The sequence below is a fragment of the Pseudopipra pipra genome, chromosome 16 (assembly GCF_036250125.1).
Source record: "Pseudopipra pipra isolate bDixPip1 chromosome 16, bDixPip1.hap1, whole genome shotgun sequence".
Lineage (NCBI taxonomy): Eukaryota > Metazoa > Chordata > Aves > Passeriformes > Pipridae > Pseudopipra > Pseudopipra pipra.
Window position 1 is genome coordinate 1,086,574 of NC_087564.1, and position 21,870 is coordinate 1,108,443.

Genomic DNA, 21,870 nt, shown 5'->3' on the forward strand with positions numbered 1-21,870 from the left:
GGGGGCTGCTGCCTGTAAATGCCACATTTCTAAACATGTGGCCTTTGGTGTTTGTTAAATGGTTACTCTATGACCACGAAGGTTTTCTGTGACCACAGCTGGCCAGTGGTTGTGGTGTACACCTCGAAAGGGTGTTCCTGTCACCCAGTTGTTGCCTGTCCTGTGACAAGCAGAGCCTGTTGGTGCTCAGCAGGCAGGAAAAACTCCAGAATATTGTAGTACTGGGTCTAAGGCTGGCAGAGATGTGTTGGCTGTGATAAGATGAATGTCAGTCCTGCAGACTGAGCAGTCTGCCCTGGGACACAGGCAAGAAGATAAAGCGCTGCTGTAACATTAGCCATGGACAAGGCTTTGCAGGGATTTTGTTTGTTGCAGGAAGGAGATTTAATTTTGCTGCAGTTACAGAGAGCAAGCAGGAACCCCACACAATTTTTTCCTCAGAGACCTCATTTTGAATTGAGTGGAGAGGGGCTCTGAGTCACAGCTGGAGAGGCTGCAGTTGTGATGCCTCAACACTTCATTCTTTTCCACTGGTTTTCAAACTGTTTCCTTCTGTAGGAGGTCATAGATGACAAGAGAGGGAACACTGACAATGTTGTCTGGTACTTCTATTGCCCCACAGCCCACCTTGCATCCTTCACATGCCAAATGCACACTTCTAAGGGTTACTCCTGCCACACAGTGCCTTGCAAGCTCTGGTGCTGCCTAAGCAACAACACTTGTTAAGTGTATTCATCCACTTCAGCCTCCTTCACCTCCACCCAAAAGCTCTCGGGCTCCAGCATCTTCCACAGCCAAATGAGGATGGGTTTGGGCAAAGACCAAGCTTTTGGAGGCAATGGGGCAAAAAGCCCTCCAAAAAAGGCTTTTACACCCACCCAACCCAACCTCATGGATAGTCACAGGATGCCAACATGTAAATCCTTTTATTTTGGTCTTGGTTTTCTTTCGATCCATCTTCATCCCTTAAAAAACCTCTAAATTGGGTTAAAAATAAAGAAATTGAACAAAGACATCTAAACACCCACCATTTTACTGGGATTCTGGGTGGGAAATTGCGGGTTCAGGGGAATATTTGTTACAGGACCTGAAGGAGTGGCCTGAAGCTGTGTCAGGGTAGGTTTAAGCTGGATATTAAGAAAAGGTTCTTCCCCCAGAGGGTGATTGGGCACTGAACAGGCTCCCCAGAGCAATGGTCATGGCTCCAAGGCTGCCAGAGCTCCAGGAGTGTTTGGACAACATTCTCCGGCACATTGTGGGATTGTCTGGAAAACCTCTGTTTTACAGCTTCCTTCTTTCAGCTAGAGCCCTCCAGAATCACCATCATTTCTCTTGCTGCATCAACAGCTCTCCATCCATTTCAAGTTCAATTGAAAGCACATTTTCCCCCTTGCTTGTGTTCCTAAATTATATCCCTAGCTCATTTCAAAATATCAATTCAGAAACTTGGCAAGGTGATTATTAATAACAGCTCTGTTCTTCTCCGGAGGAGAAATAACACTGGAAACATGTGAAATGTGTACACAGCTGTCACTCTCACTCTCCTCTTTTGCCAAACACTCTGTTCTTTACAGGAAATAAAACCAACCCTACATCCACTATTAAGTGGTTGAGGCTGTGTAATCAGCACAGAACCATGGAATTAGGGCAGTGTTCCTTCACGTGTCCTGAAACCCAAGGTGGCACCACTGTCTGCCAGGAGTTCATGCCGGGCTAGAGGTGGAGCAGCAGCAGATCCAGAGCAGAGTTTTAAGAGCTGGGCCTGGGCAGTTCCTTCATTCACTTGTGTGGAGCTCGTCATGTCAAAATGCTTCAGGAAAATATTCTTGATTGGACTCCAAGATATCCCATGGGCTTCCCAGGAACCCGGAGCTGCTGGAAAGCACCGAACTGGCAGTGAATTAGAATCACAGAATCACAGACTGGTCTGGGTTGGAAGGGACCTTAAAGATCATCCAGTCCCACCCCCTGCCATGGGCAGGGACACCTTCCACCAGCCCAGGTTGCTCCAAGCCCCGTCCAACCTGGCCTTGGACACTTCCAGGGATCCAGGGGCAGCCACAGCTTCTCTGGGCACCCTGTGCCAGGGCCTCGCCACCCTCACAGGGAAGAATTTCTGTCCAATATTCCATCTAACCCTGTCCTCTGTCAATGTGAAGCCATTCTTCTTGTCCTGTCCATCCATGTCCTTGTCCAAAGTCCCTCTCCAGCTCTCTTGTAAGCCCTTTTTGGGTACTGGAGCAAAGTACATGTTTTCTCCTTTTTTATTTTTCTTTTTTCTACCTGTACTTATAAAACTTGTAGTAAAGTCCTGAAGACTTTTTCATTGCCCTTAGTGCCACAGGGTGTGCAGTGAAGAAGCTCTGGGGTCTCTCCTGAAGAAAACCCTCATTGCTGTGTACATGGGGAGCTGAGCTCAGTGATCCAGGTGTCCCCCCTTACCCCATGTCCCCACCCCATCCCTGCAGGAAACAGGGTTGTGCTTCCCCAGTGCACACCAGGGAAGCTTTCCCAAGCCCTTTGGAGGATGAGCAGGGAATGAAGTCCTTTGGGAATAGAATGATGGGGTGCCTGTAACTTCTGTGGTGGAGGGACAACAGTAAGGAGTTCCCAGGGAAGGGAGTGGGGGAGAATTCCTCCAGGGATGGATTCATGCACAGAAGGGAAGTTGTGCTTTCAGTCCTGCAAGATAAGGAAGACCCAGCATGGAATGTCTTTGTTTTGAGAGGAGGATAACGTGTAAAAAAGCTATAGAGGTATCCAGGAGCTTTTAACTCTGAGGATTTGCCCTTGGAGTTATAAGGCCAGTCTTCTTTAGGGACTTAGAGGGAAACAAGTGCTCACACAGACAAGGTGCTGCTCACCTTAATCAGTAGTGCCAGTGGCTTTGTCTATCATGGGCCCAACAGCCCCCTCCTGGCACCTCAGCCTCTGGGCTGCTGAGGATCTGCTTAAAGCATCTTGAAAACCTGGCATAAAAAGATAAATTAAAAAAATGTATAAATTTAACATCTCATATCAGCAAGAGCTTGGGAGGAGAAAGTCTGGTGGCTTTGAGAGCCTTTGGCTCTGTTCTGTGACTGCCAGTCCTGGTATGGCTGATACAGACCTTCTCTCTCTGCCTTCCTTGTGCAATGCTGTATCCCAATTCCAGCTCCTTGGCTCTGCTCCAGGTCTCTAGCTCCTACAGAAGTGTGTTTCTGTAAGAAGTGGTGCTCTTCAAGTGTTTAAAGGGAATCAGATATCATTCAGAAGTTGGCCAAACTGCCTGTTTTCTGCCGGAGAGGGGATAAGTTTCCACTTGAATGGAGTGGGAGTAAAAGCTGCCCCACTGAGAGCCCCCCAAAGCAAAGCTTTGGAACCAGCCAGAGGATGAGAAAGGCCTGGGCTGACAGTGAAGTCATTGAACCTCCAGTACCTCCACAGAACCTTTGGAACTCACCCCAGAACCTCCAGACATCCGTCACTGCTCCGTGGCCCTTCCTGGGGCTGCCCAGGCTGGGTCTGCCCATCGTGGGGGCTGGGTTGTTACTGGACCCACCCACACCACCACAGACACAAAGCTGGCAGGTCCTGTGGGCCACTCACTCCTCATGCTCCCTTTTCCATGGGTTTCCTGCAGCACCACGGTGCCTTTCCCACCCTGAGTCCCCGCACACAGAGTCTGTGTGCTGTGCAGTGTGGGGCCTGGGTTCTGCAGCACCTGCAGGAGGACACCAGGGTGATCCACCACCTCCTACCCGCTGCCAAGGGCTGTGCCCTGTCACAAAACCTGCCAGGATGAGGATTTCACACATCTGTGAGCTGGCCCAGCGTGCCAGGTGCTGGTTTCACCTCGTGCCCTGAGCCTTCGTGCACATATGGCAGAGAGCACCAGCAGAACTCACAGCCCTCTTTCTGAGAACCTTTCTGAAGGACACTTTTGCCAAGTCATTTGTTCCTAAAAGCCATGTTCACCCTTCCTCTGCCTTGGTGGGACCAGCCCTGGATTTTGGAAAGCACTGCATTAACCTATTTCATACAGGTTAATTTACCTGGTTTACATTCAGGTACCACCCTAGAATAGTGCTACTCATGGAGGGCAGTCAAATTACACCTAACAAAACACGCAGATTTGTGAAATTAGAGCTTCTGGTTCCAAAACATCAGTGCACCCCTTTTGGCTTCGGAATGCTGCACTGGGATGTCCTCAAACTAGAAAAACGCCTGAAAACTGAAGGTTCGATGCCCCATCACATGAGTTTGATGCCACCTCGTGGTAGCTCCATGCCTTGATATACAAGGGAAGGGTTTCACTCTCAAGGTGCTCCATGGCCCGATTTGCAAGGGAAAGGTTTCACTTTTGGGATGTTCCATGTCGTGATTTGCAAGGGAAGGGTTTCGCTCTTGGGATGTTTCCCAAGCATGTTCCTTTTGATAGAGAAACACAGTTTGGAGAAAGGATGGGTATCCACAGATGTCCAGCTCTTCAGTGCTGATTTGCAGCCCAACAGCATTGTTAATAAATGTTAGTATGAGTGTAAAACACAGGGATTGCATCAGTAATGCTATGTGGAAATACCTACAGGAATGGGATGTGGCCACCAGAGAATATGTTGAGATGTCCTGACATAAAACTTTTCCCTCATTGTCTTGGGATCTCAGACAAACACTTCCACCCAATTTGCAGCTGGATTTGTGGATTTGGAGGAGCTCTTTCCTCCCCTGGAGAGCAGCTCCTTCTCCAGACCAGTTATCATTATATTATACTAAAGGTGTAATAAAGAGCTGAATTATCTCACCTTTCAAAAGTGGGGTGGGAAATGTTACAAAGACTGGTAGGACTATTTCAATTGAGAATTGGCTGTTTCCAGAGAAAATTTTCTCTCTTCCCTTCTCAGCACTTCAGCCTTATGACAACAGGGAGAGATTTGCCAGGAGCATTCATGGAGTATTTGAGCCTTCCATGCAGTAAATAGTCCAGATTACTTTCATTTGCCCTTCAAACTGCAGGAAAGATGCCGCTTTAAAACTGCCAGAATACATTTTATGGCCACTATAATATAAAATTCCCATGTCCACCGATTGAATAATCACAGACTAAATAAAAATTGTAGTGAAATGACTCCCTTTTTCCCAAGCCACAGCTACTCTCGTATCCACAAGGCCCTGCAGAAACGCTGGATCCTGAAGGCAGCATAGCTGGGACCTTTCTGCAGCCGAGCTAATTACTCTCAGGTTTCAGCTTGGCTAACTAACTTTCATGTGGCCCTATGACAGCACAGGCATTTTCTTTTCAAGTCTGGAACTATCTTGGACAGTGTTGGTTAGAAAAACCTCTGCAAACCAAAGAGTTCTGCCATGAAATGAGAGAGATGTCACTTTACTGTCCAGATAAATGATATTACTTTTGCAACAGCATGTAATGCAACCTCCAGCATTCAGGGGCTTGTCTGCAACTTTTTCACCAGACTGAAAACTCTGAATGCCTAAACTTAGCTGTTTGTTAACCTGTTCACTAACTGAAGAGTTTAGAGGGGATGTTACATTCATATAGGTTTATATCACTGTCTCCAAGTCCTATTTGACCGAAATTCTTCATCTTTGCTCTTTCTTAAAAATCTGTACATTTGAGTCTGATTGCAATCCATTAACAAATTAGAGTGGAAAAATGGACTAGTTCTAAAGAGACTTTCATAGATTTCTGAAGAGGCTTTAAAAACTGAAGTGCCTGAGGCAGTGAGTGAATGATAATCTGTGTATCCTCTTTCTCTCACATGGACTTGAGAAAGTGCAAGCTGATATTTGCCTGGCTAAAAGGTATTTTCAGCAAATTTTCAGTTTTTCTGGGGGAATGTTGCTGTTGAATGTATTGCTTAGATGGTCTCAGGCCCTTGGATCTCTTCAGAAGAGGGATCAACACCTTGAGTGAAACTGGAGCTCGTGTAGAGCATCTCCAATGCCTGGAGAATCCCAGGTTTGGCAGAAGAGCGAGTAAGTGTTACCCTTGTGTTGAGTCTTGTTTAAATCGCAGCAATCAAGGCAAACCAAACATCTTTGTTGTATTTACCCTCATTTCCACAGCCAGAAGTGAAGGGAGCAAGGAGGCTTTCTGACTGAGGAGAAATGCAACCCTCTACCTGCTCTTTAGTGGAGAAAGAGGCAGGATAAATAAGGGAAATCAGAGAATCCCAGAATGGTTTGGGAGGGACATTAAAGCTCATCCCAATCCAATCCCCTGCCACAGGCAGGGACAGCTTCCACCAGCCCAGGTTGCTCCAAGCTCTGTCCAACCTGGTCTTGGACACTTCCAGGGACAGAGCAGCCACTGCTTCTCTGGGCAACCTGTGCCAGGGCCTCAACACCCTCTCAGCCAAGAATTTCTTCGTAATACCTAATCTGAACCTGGCCTTCACCATCTTAAGGATATTCCCCCTTGTCCTATCACTACATGCTCTTGTGAAAAGTCCCTCTCCAAGGGAAATCCAGCTCAGAAGCTGGAAACAGTGATCAAATAATGCACTAATCAGCCTTCTCCTCTGCAGGGACTGACTCTTCACTGTAATGGCTTTCCAAGGAGGTGCACCTGTGTTTAGCATGGTGAATCCAACCTGATCTTTTGGAGAAGTGGCCATGTTTAGGTAATGTGTGTCCTACTACACACCCGTCAGCCTCTGATCTGGTTTCTCTATCAGTGACAAAATCACCTGGATGTCCTGCCATCCTATTCCAGAGGGGACAAACCAGGCCAAGGTTTACTGCTTCTGAAAACCTCACCTCCCGCCTCCCTGTGCCCACCCACGTTTTGGCTATACCTGTCCTTCAAACATAACCCTGCCATGTCTGGAAAGAACAGGATCTACCTGAGGGGACTCTGCACCGCAGCTCACTCAAGGAGCATCTTCTGCTGCGATCTGAGCTCTCTGTGGGGAGCTGATTTCTCATGTTTTGTTTGCTGGTTCAGCTTATTTTTAGTTGACAGAAACAGCTGTGAGGCAGAGAAGAAAAAAGGAACAAAAGCCGACAGCATGATTAACTTTTTAACTCAAAATGCTTCTCAATTAAAAGAAGCTAAATATTCCCTGCGCTCCTGGTGCTGCTTTTCCCTGTCAGCAGCTGTCGTGCTCCCCACGAACATGACGCAGTTCCACAGATGGAGGAGGTGGAGCTGCATGGGAGAAAGGCTGATCACAGCTGCTGGTCCACCATGGTCACCTCACGGGAGTGGGGGACAACGCATGGGGTGCCAGCCCAGCACGGCCAGAAGAAGCCACTAGGCCGTCTGAGCTCAGCCTCCCTGACCATGAGATCCCTGGTGAGATTCCAAAGCTATCCCAATCCCAAGGGTGTGGGTGCAGAGAAGCAACCAGAACTTCATGTCCTATCACTGAAAAGTGCTTGTGAAATCCTCTAACAAGTCTCACAAATGCTACCAGGAAGAAACCTCAGCTCTGCTGGGATTGACAATGTTTATTCAAGGTACAGCACTGGGAAACTTTTCAGCCACCACAAACTGGGGCACAGTCATTTTATGTCCCACAAAGCTCCTCTTCTCACTGTTTCACATCTTGTGAGACTTAAGACTCACAAAAGTCTTCAGATGGGCAGATTCAATATCTGATTTTGCTTTGTTGGCCTTCCAGCCTTTTCAATACACCTCCTTATGCCACTCTGCTCTTTGCCTTGGGAGGATCAGGGCTTTCCTCTAAATCCTGCACTCAGGGTTGAACTTTGACCCCCAATTGTCTGCCTAATCCCCCCTGGCCCTCACACAAGGCCAGGAAGGGGCAGGAGCAGGGCAGTGTGCTGGGGAGGGACAGGGCGATGCTGTGGCTCAGGACATCAGGAATGGAGGAATGGCCTCTGTCTGGGCAGCTTTGCTCCTTCTTCAAGCAGGAATCCCAGAATGGTTCAGCTTGGAAGGGACCCCAGTGGGGCATCTGGTCCCACCTCTCTGCTCAAGCAGGGTTATCCCAGAGCACATGGCACAGGATCGTGTCCAGGAGGTTCTGGAATATCCCCAGAGACACTCCGCCCCCTCCCTGGGCAGCCTGTTCAGTGCTCAGTCACTGCACAGGAAAGAAGTTCTTCTTCATGTCCAGGTGGAACTTCCTGGGCATAAGTTCCTGCCTGTTCCTCTTATCCTATTGCTGCCCCCCCCATTGAGCAGAGCCTGGTCCATCCTCTGCCCCCTCCCTGCAGATCCTGACACACACTGGGAAGGTCCCCTCTCAGTGTCTCCTCTCGAGACTAAACAGCCCCAGCTCCCTCAACCTTTCCTTGTCCCATCAGCATCTTCCCTCTCTGGAGCTGCTAGAGCAGGTCCAGAGGAGGCCACGGAGATGCTCCCAGGGCTGGAGCCCCTCTGCTCTGGAGCCAGGCTGGGAGAGCTGGGGGGGGGGTTCATCTGGAAAAGAGAAGGCTCCAGGGAGACCTGAGAGCCCCTTCCAGTGACAAAGGATGGAGAGACAGGACAAGGGGAAACGGCTTCCCACTGTCAGAGGGCAGGGTTAGATGGGATATTGGGAAGAAATTTTTCAATGTGAGGGTGGTGAGCAGGTTGCCCAGAGAAGCTGTGGTTGCCCCATCCCTGGGTGTCCAAGGCCAGGTTGGAGCAACCCGGGCTAGTGGAAGGTGTGGAACTGGATGGCCTTTAATGTCCCTTCTAACCCAAACCTGTGTGATTCTGTGATCTGCTCCAGCAGCTCGGAGTTTCCCATGTCCTGAGGAGCCCAGAACTGGACACAGCACTCCAGATGTGCCTCCCCAGGGTGAGCAGAGGGGCAGGATCCCCTCCCTGACCTGCTGGAAATGCTCTTCCTCACACACCTGAGGATGCCCAACCTTGGCTCCAGGGCTGGTCAGGGACAGCTGGGGGACACCGGGACCCCCAAGGCCTTCTATGCAGACCTACTGCCCAGCAGGCAATGCCCTCCGTAGTGCTTTAGCTCCAGCACGGACACTCTCAGGCGCTGGTCGCTCAGGGTGGAAACCATCAGGCAGCAACAAACCCCCAGCGCTACATCAGCAGCTCCCTTGGCCGGGCAGCATCAGCCCATCACAGGTGGCCGCGGGTGAGCGTCACCGCAGCGGCAGGGCCGGCTGCTGCCAGCTGGGTCGCGCGAAGAGAAGGGACTCCTGGGCCCGGGGGAGCCGGGGACGGCGCTATGCCCCAGGCCGCGCCGACGCGGGGTAACGCAGCACCGCGAACATGGCGGCGGCTCCGTGAGGGGAAGCACCGCCCCTGCCATGCACCGCCCCCCCCGGTAGGGGGCGCGCTGCCGCGCGCGCATGCGCCGCCCCGCCACGGGATCGAACCGCCAACTGCCCCAATTCGAATTCGCATCCTCGCTGACCAATCACAGCGCGCGGCGCGGAACCGACCCCGCCCCCTCCGCCCTTCTGGCCAATCGCAGGCCCTGCTGTGTTTAAAACAAGTGAGCGCGGGCGGGGGGCGGCACTGCGGGGCGGCGGGCGGGCCCGGTGGGTGGAGCTTGCGCCGCTCACGGCGCTCGCTGGGCGCGCCCGCGGGGCCAGCGGGGCGTGTCTACCCGGCAGACCCCGCCCGCTCCCGGTGCTCCGGTCCCTCCTCTGGCCGTGCCGCTCGCTTCGAGCCGGGCAGGGCGCTGTGTCCGCCCGCTTCACGCTGGGTCCTCGGGGCAGCGCTGCGATGAAGACGGGCGGTGAGCGCGGGTCTGCCGCGGGCGCCGCGTCCTCCCGCGCGGAGGGGCGGCCCCGCCGGGCGCCTCGTGAGGGGGCTCTGAGGGCAGGGGTGGGCACGGGGCACTCCGAGCCCCGGCCGGGTGAGGGGCTGGCAGCGGCGGGTGCCGGGCCGGCGCCTGCGCGCCCAGATTCAAACGCGGCGGTGGCTCGGGGCTCTCGGGGGCTCCCCCGGATCCCGCCCGGGCCAGCGCTGGTCGCGGAGCGCTGCCCGCCCGGGCCGCCCCGGCCGCAGGATCCGAGGCTGTGGCTGTGCCTGAGCACTCCGGCCTCGCGCCAGGGCTCCGGGATGTATTCTGGGCGTGGGGTAGCGCAGCAGGCGCCTGTGAGCTTGTAGGGTGCACGTTAGTGTGCAGGACTCTCCATTCAAAGCGAAGAGAAAGCGGTTTTTACGCCACGGGTGGCTGAGCGGTGGCACCGGTTGCCCGCACAAATTGTGGGGTCCGTGTCCTCGGAGATGATCAAACCCGCCTGGAGGGGATCCTACCCGCCTTGGCAGGGTGCTTGAACTGGGTGACTCTAGAGCTCCCTTCCAGCCCAAAGTACCCTGATTTCATGAGGCGGCGCTTTGGAAATTAACCTGTGCCACTTCCTGTCTTCAGAAATTGAGTTTTCCCTGGGTTGCTCAAGTACCCCCTGCTCTCCAGGCATTTGGATGCTCATATAGACAGAACTGGCATCCCAGCGTAGGAGTCCATTTCGTTTTCATGGCAGTGATAATGCTGAAGAGAATATATTTTATATATATATATATGTATATATATATATATATATATGTATCTCTCTCTAGATATACATATATATAATAGCAATAAATATAAAGAGATATATATATATGTTATATATATAACATTATTGCATTGCAATAATTCTCCAGAAGGTGCAGGCAATGGATCTTACATCAGCACCCATGGCAGCAACTGGCTGCTGGGAGATGGGCTTGAGCAGGTTTGGTGGGTCTTAACTTCCTACTATCTGTGGTCACATTCCAAGGGCTGCTGTCAGTTGAGAAGGAAAAGTTGGGGTGTGGGGGAGGTAAATTAAGTTGTAGTGGTGACAGTTAAACCATTTGTCACTACTGAGCAGGGACAGTTAAGCTGATTGTCACCACTAAACACAGTCACAGGAGTCAGGGCATGGAGGGGCTCTCTGTGAAGAGCGTGAGCCATCCCTTCTGAGCCTCTGGGCTTTGTTAACCAAACTGAAGGAGCCCCTTACTGCTCTGAGGCTTAGTCTTGTCGTGTTATGTGGCACATGCTACATTTCTCTGGTTAATATGTTTGAAGTGTCCTGTGCTGCAGTGAAAAGGAGCTCAAATAAACACCTTTTTTTGTGTGTATACTCTGCAGTGCCCTTTTTCCTTGTGCTGTTCCATCACTAACTGAGGTGTCCCATGTCTTTCTTTTGCAGTGGTTCACTGTAGATGTTCCAGATGTTTTTCTTTCCCTTCAAAACGAAGGATAATAAAACGACCTCGAGTCCTGACATTCTTAAACCTGCCTGAGGATGTTCTGTTTCATGTCCTGAAAGGCCTCCCTGCTGCTGACATCCTCTCAGTCAGAGCTGTAAGTCTGCTGCTGCTTCCCCTCTGGCAGGTACCACGGCTCAGCCCTGCCTGCAGGAGCCTGGACTGCACATGGAACAGGCTTTTCATGTCAGAATGAGCCTGAAGAAACCCAAAGAGTACCTGCAAGGATTAGACTTTTGCTCTCCTAGTGGCAGTTTGATCTCTCACTGCTCAAGCTTAAGAAGAGTAACAGCAGTATTTGAGTGCTCTGTGCTCATTTTCTGTGGCAATTGTCCTGCTGGATCACTGTGACTGAACAAATTGGTTTGCCATCTTTTGCCTTAACTTGTTAACTGCCTGATAATGGTTATGATTAACTGGTGATTAGTTAGTTACCTCTCTCAAATTAGATCACAAAGACTTGCTTTTCTGTTGGTCCCTTTATTTTAGTAATTGTTATTTTGTGCTCCCTCCGTGCAGGTACACTCACACCTTAAATACCTTGTGGATAATCATTCCAGTGTTTGGGCACATGCAAGTTTCCAAGACATGTGGCCTTCTCCAAACAACCTGAGGATGTTTGAAAGGTAAACTTTAAATATCAAATTTGTCTGGTCTTCTAGAAGGGGATGTTTGAAGACAGATACACAGTTCTAATCAGTCTTCGGTGTAACTGGGGGATGTGACTTGTACAAAGAGGAGAAGTCTTGGTTTGGTGGATGAAAAATGGTTGATTTCAGGTCTAAGCTGCAGCTGATTGCTGCTTTCTCTTCAACCAGAGCAGAACCCATGGCATGTACCAAAGTTATTCCTCTTTATGGGCATCAATATTCATATTGGAGCATAGTACATTAACTGAAATCTTTTCCTGGTGCTTACATATGAATGACCAAGTGAAATGAGAGGCTCCAAAGAATAACTGTGTTTCTGAGTTGGCTTGGTCACTTCTTGTGTAAACCAGTATATTGAAAAATAGGTGAATTTCAGTAACAAAGTTTGAAAGGGTAACAATAAATATGCTTTAAAAAGATGGAAAATGTCTTTTTATCCATCTGATTTGAAGGGCATCCATTTGTTTTGTAGTGTCAGAAATTTCTTCAACAGGTTTAAATGCTACAATAATTGTTTTTCTTCCAACTGCCACTTTGCATGTGTTCTCTGTCTGAGGAAGACTCCTGTGTGCACATCAATTTGGGAGAGAGGAGCACAAGGACTTGATGGTTTGATGCATGTCCTTGAGGGTGCAAGTCCCAAAATGTGCATTCTGGTGTTGGGAATGATTTCAACCTCAAACACCTTCTTTGTTTGCCATTCAGGGCTGCTGAAAGTGGTAACTTCGAAGCTGCTGTGAAGCTGAGCTTGGCATACCTGTACAACGAAGGCTGTGAGTGTGGAAGCTTGTCCTGGGGCTTGGGGGGAACATGGCATGGCAGAAGGGAGCTTTACATTTCAATGCTTTACCACTACCTGCTAAACTGAGCACAGAGCCTGTGAATTTGGATTTAGGAGTTGTCCTCTGGAAACTTCTGATCAAACTCAGCTGCTTCCCTGGTGTGATAAAAAATGTGTCAGAAGAGCCTGACAAGTGCCAGGAGGAGCCTTCTCACAGAGGGTCCTGGCAGGACAGGCTCTTCCACGCTGGTTTGTTTGTACACTGGCAGGAGTTAACACTGCTGTGAGGGCTGGGATTTGCAACCCCCCTGCCCTCACCTTGGGGTTATATATTTCTTAACTCTGACTGCAGTAAGATTTTTCTTCTGCCGTCTCCATGATTTTTAAGGCACTAAATGGAAGAAATAGTTCAGTCTTCCTAATTGTTTCCTATTGTGTGTCTTGGCCTTGCCAAGCCAGGCACTGTGAACAAACTGTACATGAGTTCTGTTTTTGTCTCTGGTTCAGTGTCCATCACGGGCCACGGTCGTGCAGAAGTGAACGGAATAAAGGCATCTCACTACTTCAGCTTGGCAGAGCACCTGAATGTGTGTGCAGTGCCCTTCATCTGGCTGTTCATCCGTCCTCCCTGGTCCTTCACTGGAAGCTGCTGTAAAGCTGTGGTCTATGACAGTCTCAAAGCAGAGTGTCAGCTCGAGAAGGTTTGGTTTATTTCTGCCCTTGACTTTCTCATTATTTTGGAAAAAGTGCTTTTGTTCCCCCAAGGAGCCTCCTGTGCTCTTGTTGTTTCAATGGCTGTGGCTCAATCATTTTATTGAATTTATGGCCAAACCATACATGATACATCCCCAGTGCCAGGGGCCTGTACTGTCTGTTCTGAGAGGTTCAGTGCTGTCTCAGATCTAACAAAACATGGAGAAAAGCAAGGGGAAGGAGTGATTGAAAGACAAGCCAAAACTGCAGTCTGAAATTACTAGCAAGAATTGCTATGGTTCTTTGTTTAACAATCTTTATCTTTCTTCAGGCTCAGAAAGGATCTATTCTCCACAGCTTGGCTAAGGTCTTGAATTTCTTTGAGGTGAGCAGTGTTCCCAGTATGATGTTTGGGTTTGTTTGATGCTGGTGCTGTTTACCTTGATTAAAAAAATAAGTCAGCCAGATGCTCTTATGCTCCTCAAGTGGCCCAGGAATTTCTGTTCTCGTGAGTTTAATTTACTGGTTGTTTAAAGGAACATTATTAACTTAGTTTATTGAATTGTACAAACAGTGAAATTAATTTTGGTTTAATCATGGGCTTCCTTCTCAAAGGAAGCCTTCCAGTCGTAATGCCTAGCAAAAAAAAAAAAAAAAAAAAAAAAGAAAAAAGCCTTCAGTGGCAAACAAGCCAAAAAGCTTTTTTCTGGCTGAGGAAAAGCACTAATTGCTCCCAGAGCCTGAGTCTGCAAATGAGTGGATGTGGGAGCATCCCTCAGAGGCTGAAGGGCACTCCCAAGGGATGGATTCTGCTGTTACGTAGCTTCTGAAGTGTTGAGGCATCCAGTTGTCTGGGCAGAAAAAATACCAGTGTATGCCTTCTGTTTTTAGGATGAAGGAAAAAAGAAAGAATCCCTTGAAATGCTTGAGGAATCATCCAAGCAGGGTTGTTTAATCAGCTCCTACCTCCTTTGGGAAAATAACAGAAAGGCTGCTGTAAGTAGTAACTTTTTGTATCGCAACAACTTTTCACTTAACTTCTGGGCCTCTGTTATATGCAAGGAATGTCCTCAGAAAGAAATTGCTGTTCCTGAGCTTACCTTCATGGACAAGGAGAGCACTAAGACCTCTCTGAAATGAGGTTTGGTGTCTGGGTGGGGGTTTGAAGTGAGGAGTTGTAGCTGAGGTGCAGCAGAGGTTGCTTTACACTCACTCTGCTGAAGACCTGGGCACTGCTGGCCAGTGATCCCAGGGCTCACTGGGGAGCAGGAAGGGGAGGCTCCTGCCTTGTCAGTAATAAATCTGCCAAAACTCTCACCTTGTAATCCTGAGTGCCAGGTCTCATTTCCTGTGAGACCTTGGGCAAGAACTGGAGAAAAGTTCTTAAAAACAGCATTGTCTTAAAAACTGGTTGCTGAAATAATAGATGTACCCCCAGGCAGTGTGTTTCCTCTGGATATTGGTACTACAGTTCTTCTGTTTGTTGTTTAAAGGCAATGGGTTTTTACATCTGTTTACACTCCTCTCTGTAGATGTCAGATCCTGGCAGATACCTCCAAAGTCTCAGGAAGCTACGAGACTACGCAGCAAAGGGCTGCTGGGAAGCACAGGTAAGACTGAGTTTTCCCAGAACAGTCTTTAATTGGTCCTTTCTGTGCTGCCACTGTAGGTTTAGATTTCTCCTTTTAGAAGCAGGGCCAACACTGCTGGATAAGGTCGATATGTGCACGTGTATCTACTTTGCACATTCCCCTCTTTGGGAAATGACTGCACACCTGTGGTACAATGAGTAAAGATCCATCTTTTGATGGACTTAAAAGCCTGGCCCCAGATAATGTGTGTGCTCAACATTTTAAACCAAACTAGGAACTACTGATTCAAGTAGTTTGTCTTGTTCTCTCTGTTTTTAGCAGGAAAATTAGAGGACCATCCTGTGCTACCTGAGTTTGTATTTGGTAAAATAAACACACTTTCTTTTGTGTTCTCTCTACTACAGATAGCTTTAGCCAAAGCTTGTGGGAATGGAAACCAACTAGGATTAGAAGCAAAGTCTTCCAGGGAAATGGTTTCTCAAATCTTTCAAGCTTCCCTTCCTATCAGCAAGCAAAGCATCTTCACTGTGCAGAAAGGAATGAATGAAATAATGAGGTAAGAACTTGGATCCAGGAGTCAGGCCACACAGCAGAAACCATTCCCTATTTCCCTCTACATCTCTACATTCCCTCTACAACTTCTCTGAGCAACCTGTGCCAGGGCCTCACTGCCCTCATAGGGAAGAATTTCTTCCCAATATCCCACCTAACTCTGCCCTCTGGCAGTGGGAAGCCATTCCCCCTTGTCCTGTCTCTCCAAAGTCCCTATGGACTGTCTTTTCCTGAGTAAACACCCACAGTGGAGTCAGCTGTGTTATCCTGCTTCTCAGTCCTTACCTAGTTCTTTATCCATCCCTGGGCAGAGCTTGTTACATTCCATTGCTCTCCCATGAAGGGCAGCTCCACCACTTCACCCTGCTGGTGTGTCCTTCCTTACAAGTACAGAGCCATCCATGGCAGCATTCCAGCCGCACAGGTTATCCCACCATGGCTCTGGAACTAGTGAGATCGTGACCCTGTGACTGCACACACACTTCCAACCCCTCCTGTTTATTCCCCATGCTGTGAGTGTTGGTGTGCAGGGAGGTGAAGGAACAGGCAGGTTTTTGGAATCCAAAAGAATCACCACATCCACACACACCCTGAAGGGGCTTGGCCTTCTGGCTCCCACCTTGGGAGGCAGCTCAGGAACACTTGGCACTGCCTGGCTCATTCCCCTGTTGGATGTGATGCCATGAGCATCTTCAGACACTGCTCTCCAAGTCCTTCCTTACATCTCTCCCTTCCCATTCTAGGTACATCCTGGTGGATTGGCTGGTGGAAGTGGCCACCATGAAGGACTTTTCCAGCCTGTGCCTTCACATGACAGTGGGGTGCGTGGATCGTTACTTGAAGCTGCGACCTGTGCCTCGTGCTCGGCTCCAGCTGTTGGGAATAGCCTGCATGGTCATTTGCACACGGTGAGGGTTCTGCCTGGTGAGCAGAGGTGGGGACTGTGATCACCCAAACTCATTCCCACAGCTCAAACTGCTCCCCCAGCCCATCCATTGCTGGTAATGCTGGAAAGACTCTTTGGCTCCCCTCTACCTTGACAGCTGCTTAACTGTGTTCACATACAAACACAGTCTCTGCAAATGAGGCACAAAATGCAGTTCCTTGCAGGTTTTTTCATATTTTAAAACAAGGTCATAGTGGTGGATTGCTCTAAATGTATTCCATCGGCAGCTGGAATTTGGCATGAGACATTGGCACCATGCCAAAGTAATAACTGCAGCAGTGGTGTTCTGTACTTTAGATTGTTTGACTCAGGTGAACTCTGTGGTGAGGTGCAAAATTATCCTTCTATGCTAATTTCCTCAATATCCTGCATCTAAACCTAGGAGAGGTTTCATAAATGAAGAATTAAGATCACAGAATCACAGATTGGTTTGGGTTGAAAGGGACCTTTAATAACCATCTTATCCCACCCCCTGCCATAGGCAGGGACACCTTCCACTAGCCCAGGCTGCTCCAAACCCTGTCCAACCTGACCTGGAACACTTCCAGGGATGGGGCAGCCACAGCTTCTCTGGGCAACTCGTGCCTCACCACCCTCACAGCCAAGATTTCTTTCCATATTAGGAAGAGTATTCCAAATTAGGAACTTTGTAGTAGATGGTTCTGACTTACAGGTGAAATAAATGAAGAACTGCAGTTCTCTCTTTCCTGGTCTGCCTGGGAAAGTACCTTGTGCAGTTTAACTGGAGTCATCTTGGGTGCATTTATCTGCCAGAGCTGCACAAATTCCCTTTCTGCTGGGGCTGACTGTCAATATTATTTGATGTTGTAGTTTCATCAGCAAAGAGATGCTGACGATACGAGAAGCTGTGTGGCTGACAGACAACTCCTACAAGTATGAAGAGCTGGTCAGAATGATGGGAGAGATCATTTCTGCCCTAGAAGGAAAGATAAGGGTGAGTATGGAAAGTGGATGGAATATTTCCCCCCCTGGGCTGCTGTTCAACTCAGGCTGTGGCAGTGCTTACCTAAGGAGCTGGGGGTTTATGTGAGTGTTCCCAGTCAGCTGTGGAGCCTGTGCATGTGTCAGAGCATGTAGATGCAGAACCCTCTGCCTTCTGTAGAGATTAAAACTTCAGTTTTAGGAGGCCATTTATTCTCTCACTGGAGAACGTTTCAATGTAGTAGTTAAAAAAACAAAACAAACAAAAAAACCCTAAAAAACCAGCATCTCCTGCAAACAACTGTTCTAAATACTTTGTGCTGGTCCTATATTTCCAACCTCTCTTCTCCTTTCTGCACCAGATACCCACCATTTTGGACTACAAAGAAGTTCTGTCAAGCATAGTCTTGCTGGAGAGAAGAACTCTTCACCTTTACAGCTTCATTTGTGAGCTGTCCCTGCTGAACACGAGCCTCAGTGTGTACTCCCCGGCCCGGCTGGCGGCTGCAGCTCTGCTGCTGGCCAGGATCCTGCACAGCCAAGGTGAGGAACCTGACCTGCACTGGGGCTGCAGCACCGTGTGCCACTCTGCCTGCTCTTTTTAGGGAGGTTTTGGGGTGGATTTGGGTGTCAGTTTGCCTTGAGGCAAGATGTCCCAGTTACTGTGCTGGGGAAGGTGGGAATGGGGTGGAAATGAGGGGGATATGAGACTTCAGAATGAAGAGTTGAGTTCAACCTCTTCAGCTGTACTGGGCCACCAAGTTGGTTAGAAGGATGGAGCACCTCCTGTGAGGAAGGACTGAGAACTGGGATTGTTCAGCCTGGAGAAGAGAAGGCTCTGGGGAGAGACATTAGAACTTCTTCCAGTGCCTAAAGGGGCTCCAGGAGAGCTGGGGAGGGACTTTGTGTTAGGGCCTGGAGGGACAGGACAAGGGGGAATGGCTTCCCACTGCCAGAGGGCAGGGTTAGTGTCCAAGGCCAGGTTGGACAGGGGTTGGAGCAACCTGGGCTAGTGGAAGGTGTCCCTGCCCATGACAGGGGGTGGGATGAGATGAGCTTTAAGGTCCCTCCCAACCCAAACCATTCTGTGATTCTATTATACCTCTTAATAGCTGTGATGCACTAGAGCATTAGCACCAGACTGTGCAAGCTTTGTGTTTAAATGAGAGTGAGGATTTCTGTCCTTAGCTGGAACTTCAGTTTGGCAGGTAAACCTCTCCTTAAAGCCAGCTGTGAACTTGAACGAACTATGGACAGACATAAGCTTGTTAAGATCTTTATATTTATCCTATTAAAGAAAAAGCTGTCTGACTACAGAACTCCTAAGCTTCATGAATGTGTAATTCAACATATGAATATGTATCTCCTCCAGCACACCCCTGGACCAGCCAGCTGTCTGAGTGCACCGGTTTCTCTCTTGAAGACCTTGTGCCCTGTGTGCTGAGCCTCCACCAAAAGTGGTAATGGTTTAGGGACTCTTTGGGAGGGCATGAGTACTTGGATTGCAGCTCTTGCAGATGTGCTGCACCTGCACAGCCAGCCCTTCCCAGTGAAGGAAAAGCTTATGGGAAACTGCCTTGATCCCCCCACAAGACACTAAGGCCCAGTTCAGGGCCAGCTGTTTTATTTATCCCAGCTGGTCTGGCCCTGGGTCACAGAAAAGGAATTAAATGCTCATATGCTTAGAACCAAATATCCTGTCTAAGCTGCAGAAACATCAACTCCCTTAGCACAGCACTGAGGGGGACAGAGGAAAAGTGCCTAAATTGGCAGGTTTTCCTAATATTGTTTCATAGCATCTGAGATTGGGGTTTCCATCTTTCTTCCCAGCTTCCATGATGATGTCCCAAAGGATTATAGGCAGGTGTCCCTCATGGCAGTGAAGCAGCGATTTGAGGATGAGTGTTATGAAGAAATAGGCAAAGAACAGGTGGGTGAGCTGGGTCTGCATCTGCTGCTGTCTGACACCCAGAGCTGAGCTGCCCAAGGCAGGGGGTGGGGAACTGCAGGTAATGGGAAAGGGATTTTTACTTCAGACCTTTGGAGGGAGAATATCTAAATAAAGTGGTAGTTTAAAACTTGATCTGCAGAGACTCTAACTGCTCTTTGAGTATCTTTGGGAAGAACTTGCTGGGATAGATTTCTCCTAGAAAATAAATAGCCTCCTGCTGGCTATTTAGTCCTTCTGGGAATCTCATGGTCTGATTCTTACTGGCCTTTTTTTTTTTTTTTTTTTTTCCAGGTGATGAGTTACAGCCAGCTCTGCTCAGCTCTAGGTGTGAAACAGGAGGACCCAGAGCCCAGTCCCTTGCATAGGAATGTAGTGGAAATTCAGACTTTCCTCAGCTCTCCCTCTGGAAAGAGAGCTAAACGGTGAGTGTAACTCATGGCTGTCAGTGGCCTGAGCCTTTCCTCCTCTCTGGTACCCTGAGGTTTCATTCTTAAATACAATCGATTTTCTTGTCCTTACCTGGACATGCCTCTTAAAAGAGCTGGAGAAGAAGACTTGGCTTTTAACACGTGACTTGTGGATTGTTTTGCCACAGGAGGAGGGAAGACAGCATTCAGGATGACAGGGGCAGCTTTGTGACTACACCCACAGCAGAGCTGTCCTCCCAGGAAGAAAGTCTGCTGGACAACTTCCTTGACTGGAGCTTAGATTCCTGCTCTGGTTATGAAGGTGATCAGGAAAGTGAAGGCGAGAGAGAAGGAGATGGTGAGCAGTTTATTCTCCTTATATAAAGCAGCCAGGAGCTTTAAACCTGTATTTTCATCTTTGCTTAAAACCATTTCTCAGGCACCAGATGCCTGAACTTTCAGCTGAAGACTGATTGGAAAAACTCTTCCCCTTCCCTGGTGGTTATAATTGTTAAACTATCTCAGAGGTATCTGTTGTTTCTCTGCACTGCTTCAGAACATGATGAGGGGTTTTGTAGCTGCTCAGCATTTTGAACTGAGGCTGTTTGCAGTGCACTAAACGTGATGAACAGCCCACTGTGTTAAAAACACTAATAAGCTGTTGGTTTTGCTGACTCTGGGCCTGGCTGCTTGTTTTCTAAATAGCTCTTAGTACCTTAGATCTAAGTCCAAATAGTCTGAGGGGGAAGAAGACACTGTGAAAAGAGGGTGAACTTTGAGCTCTGCCCTTCACGTGTGAGCAAACAGAAGGTGGACACTCTTGCTTGGCTTTGTTCTGTTTGACTCTGTGCTGGGTGCCTGCTTAGTGCTGGATTTGGGCAAACTAACTTTCTGTCTTCCCCCCCTGCAGTGACCAGTCCCAGTGGGATCCTGGATGTGACTGTGCTGTACCTGGACCCTGCGGAGCACTGTGGGCAGGACTCCAGTGACGACGACGGCCCCGCCGGGGACTGGGATGTGCCTGCGGTGCCCCGGAGGGACACGGAGCTGCCAGGGGAGTATCTCACCCCAAGGAATCCCAACCCAGAGGGGAGCTCGGGCTACTCCTCTGTCAACAGTGCCAGTCCCACCTCTTCTGTGGGAGGCAGCCCTGGAGTTCCCCCCAAACCTACCTCAGCACTGCCCCCTGGCAGTGCCATGAACAGGGGGCCACCCCGGCCCCACGACCTGCACAGGAGGCAAGTCAAGAGGAAAAACATGGCAGAACACACTGAAGAGAGGCTGAACTTGGGCTTCTTAAGCCTCTGATGTCTTTGTGCTTTTAACTTTTCCAGGATTCCTGGAAACCATATTTCTGTTGCAGTCATACAGGGATGATAGTGAATATTGTAAATACCTCCAAAAAACAACCCCCTTTCCCTAAGCCTTGTCTGTTCTGTGTTTCTGTAGCTCCCATGTGGGCTCTTTCCTCCCTTCACAGCTACCTTTTTACATGTCCCCTATTGTCTGATCCTCTGCTAACTAAGGTTCAGCTCCCTCTGAAATTTTTAGCCTACTTTTGTCATCCCTCCTAGTGATAAAAAGAACTGTCCTGTCCCTTGCTTCCTCTGAGGCCTGGCACTATGAAATGAATTGACATAGGATCTCAAGTTTCTGAATGTAACACTATGCTTGGATTCTTCCACTTGAAAGACCTCTTTTGAGATTGTGCTGCCTTTTTATTCTGGCCAGGTCTCCCTCAGTTCCCCTCTCCTGTCTATGGCATTTGCTGCACTGATACAAGGTTTTTATTGAAAAACCCCAGAGGTAAATGAAGGCTCACTGCAGGTCTGAGCTGCTCTCTTACCTACCTCTCATATGGTTTAAACCTCATTTGCCTCTTCTCTTGTTGCCATGTTTTCCTCACCTGACAATTCCTTCTGTGCCTTAACACATAATGAACAGTGGAATACCGAGGTACAAGACTTCCAGGAGGTGTCACTGAAGTTAACACTGGAACTGGACTCCAGGACTGTTTAGAAGTTACTGTGGCCTTGGCAACAGTTCAGATACAGTGTAGTGAGTGTTTATTGACAATGTTTTTTATAAAATTGTTTTGTTACTAGAGGTGGCTCCTGCTCTTCCTTCCCCTTGTTCACTGGCCTGGGTCTGGAGAACTGCTGGGGTGGTTGGGGATGAGGTCAGGTTTA

General features: G+C 48.9%; 1 protein-coding gene and 1 long non-coding RNA gene across 6 annotated transcripts; one reads left to right on the forward strand and one right to left on the reverse strand.

Moving 5' to 3' along the window:
- Positions 1 to 350: 350 nt before the first annotated feature.
- LOC135422888 (uncharacterized) lies at positions 351 to 8,611 on the reverse strand. Of its 3 annotated transcripts, XR_010434640.1 has the most exons (4): positions 3,110 to 8,611; positions 2,865 to 2,969; positions 1,594 to 1,875; positions 351 to 552 (listed from the first exon to the last, which is right to left on the reverse strand). It is a non-coding gene; the product is annotated as an uncharacterized LOC135422888 (long non-coding RNA). The 3 variants fall into 3 exon arrangements; XR_010434639.1 differs by lacking the exon at positions 351 to 552 and having other exon boundaries at positions 1,602 to 1,872; XR_010434641.1 differs by lacking the exon at positions 351 to 552 and having other exon boundaries at positions 1,602 to 1,890.
- CCNF (cyclin F) lies at positions 5,832 to 21,785 on the forward strand. Of its 3 annotated transcripts, none has more exons than XM_064672449.1 (17): positions 5,832 to 5,973; positions 11,110 to 11,264; positions 11,687 to 11,793; positions 12,523 to 12,590; positions 13,106 to 13,299; positions 13,623 to 13,676; positions 14,183 to 14,287; positions 14,824 to 14,901; positions 15,288 to 15,439; positions 16,179 to 16,343; positions 17,213 to 17,336; positions 17,686 to 17,866; positions 18,696 to 18,783; positions 19,154 to 19,253; positions 19,566 to 19,696; positions 19,870 to 20,039; positions 20,592 to 21,785. In XM_064672449.1, exons 1-17 carry the CDS (start codon positions 5,847 to 5,849, stop codon positions 20,987 to 20,989), a joined length of 2,397 nt encoding a protein of 798 aa, XP_064528519.1. In that variant the 5' UTR covers positions 5,832 to 5,846; the 3' UTR covers positions 20,990 to 21,785. The 3 variants fall into 3 exon arrangements, with proteins under 3 accessions (XP_064528519.1, XP_064528517.1, XP_064528518.1); XM_064672447.1 differs by lacking the exon at positions 5,832 to 5,973 and adding an exon at positions 9,471 to 9,662; XM_064672448.1 differs by lacking the exon at positions 5,832 to 5,973 and adding an exon at positions 9,471 to 9,662 and having other exon boundaries at positions 16,179 to 16,256.
- The last annotated feature ends 85 nt before the right edge of the window (positions 21,786 to 21,870 follow it).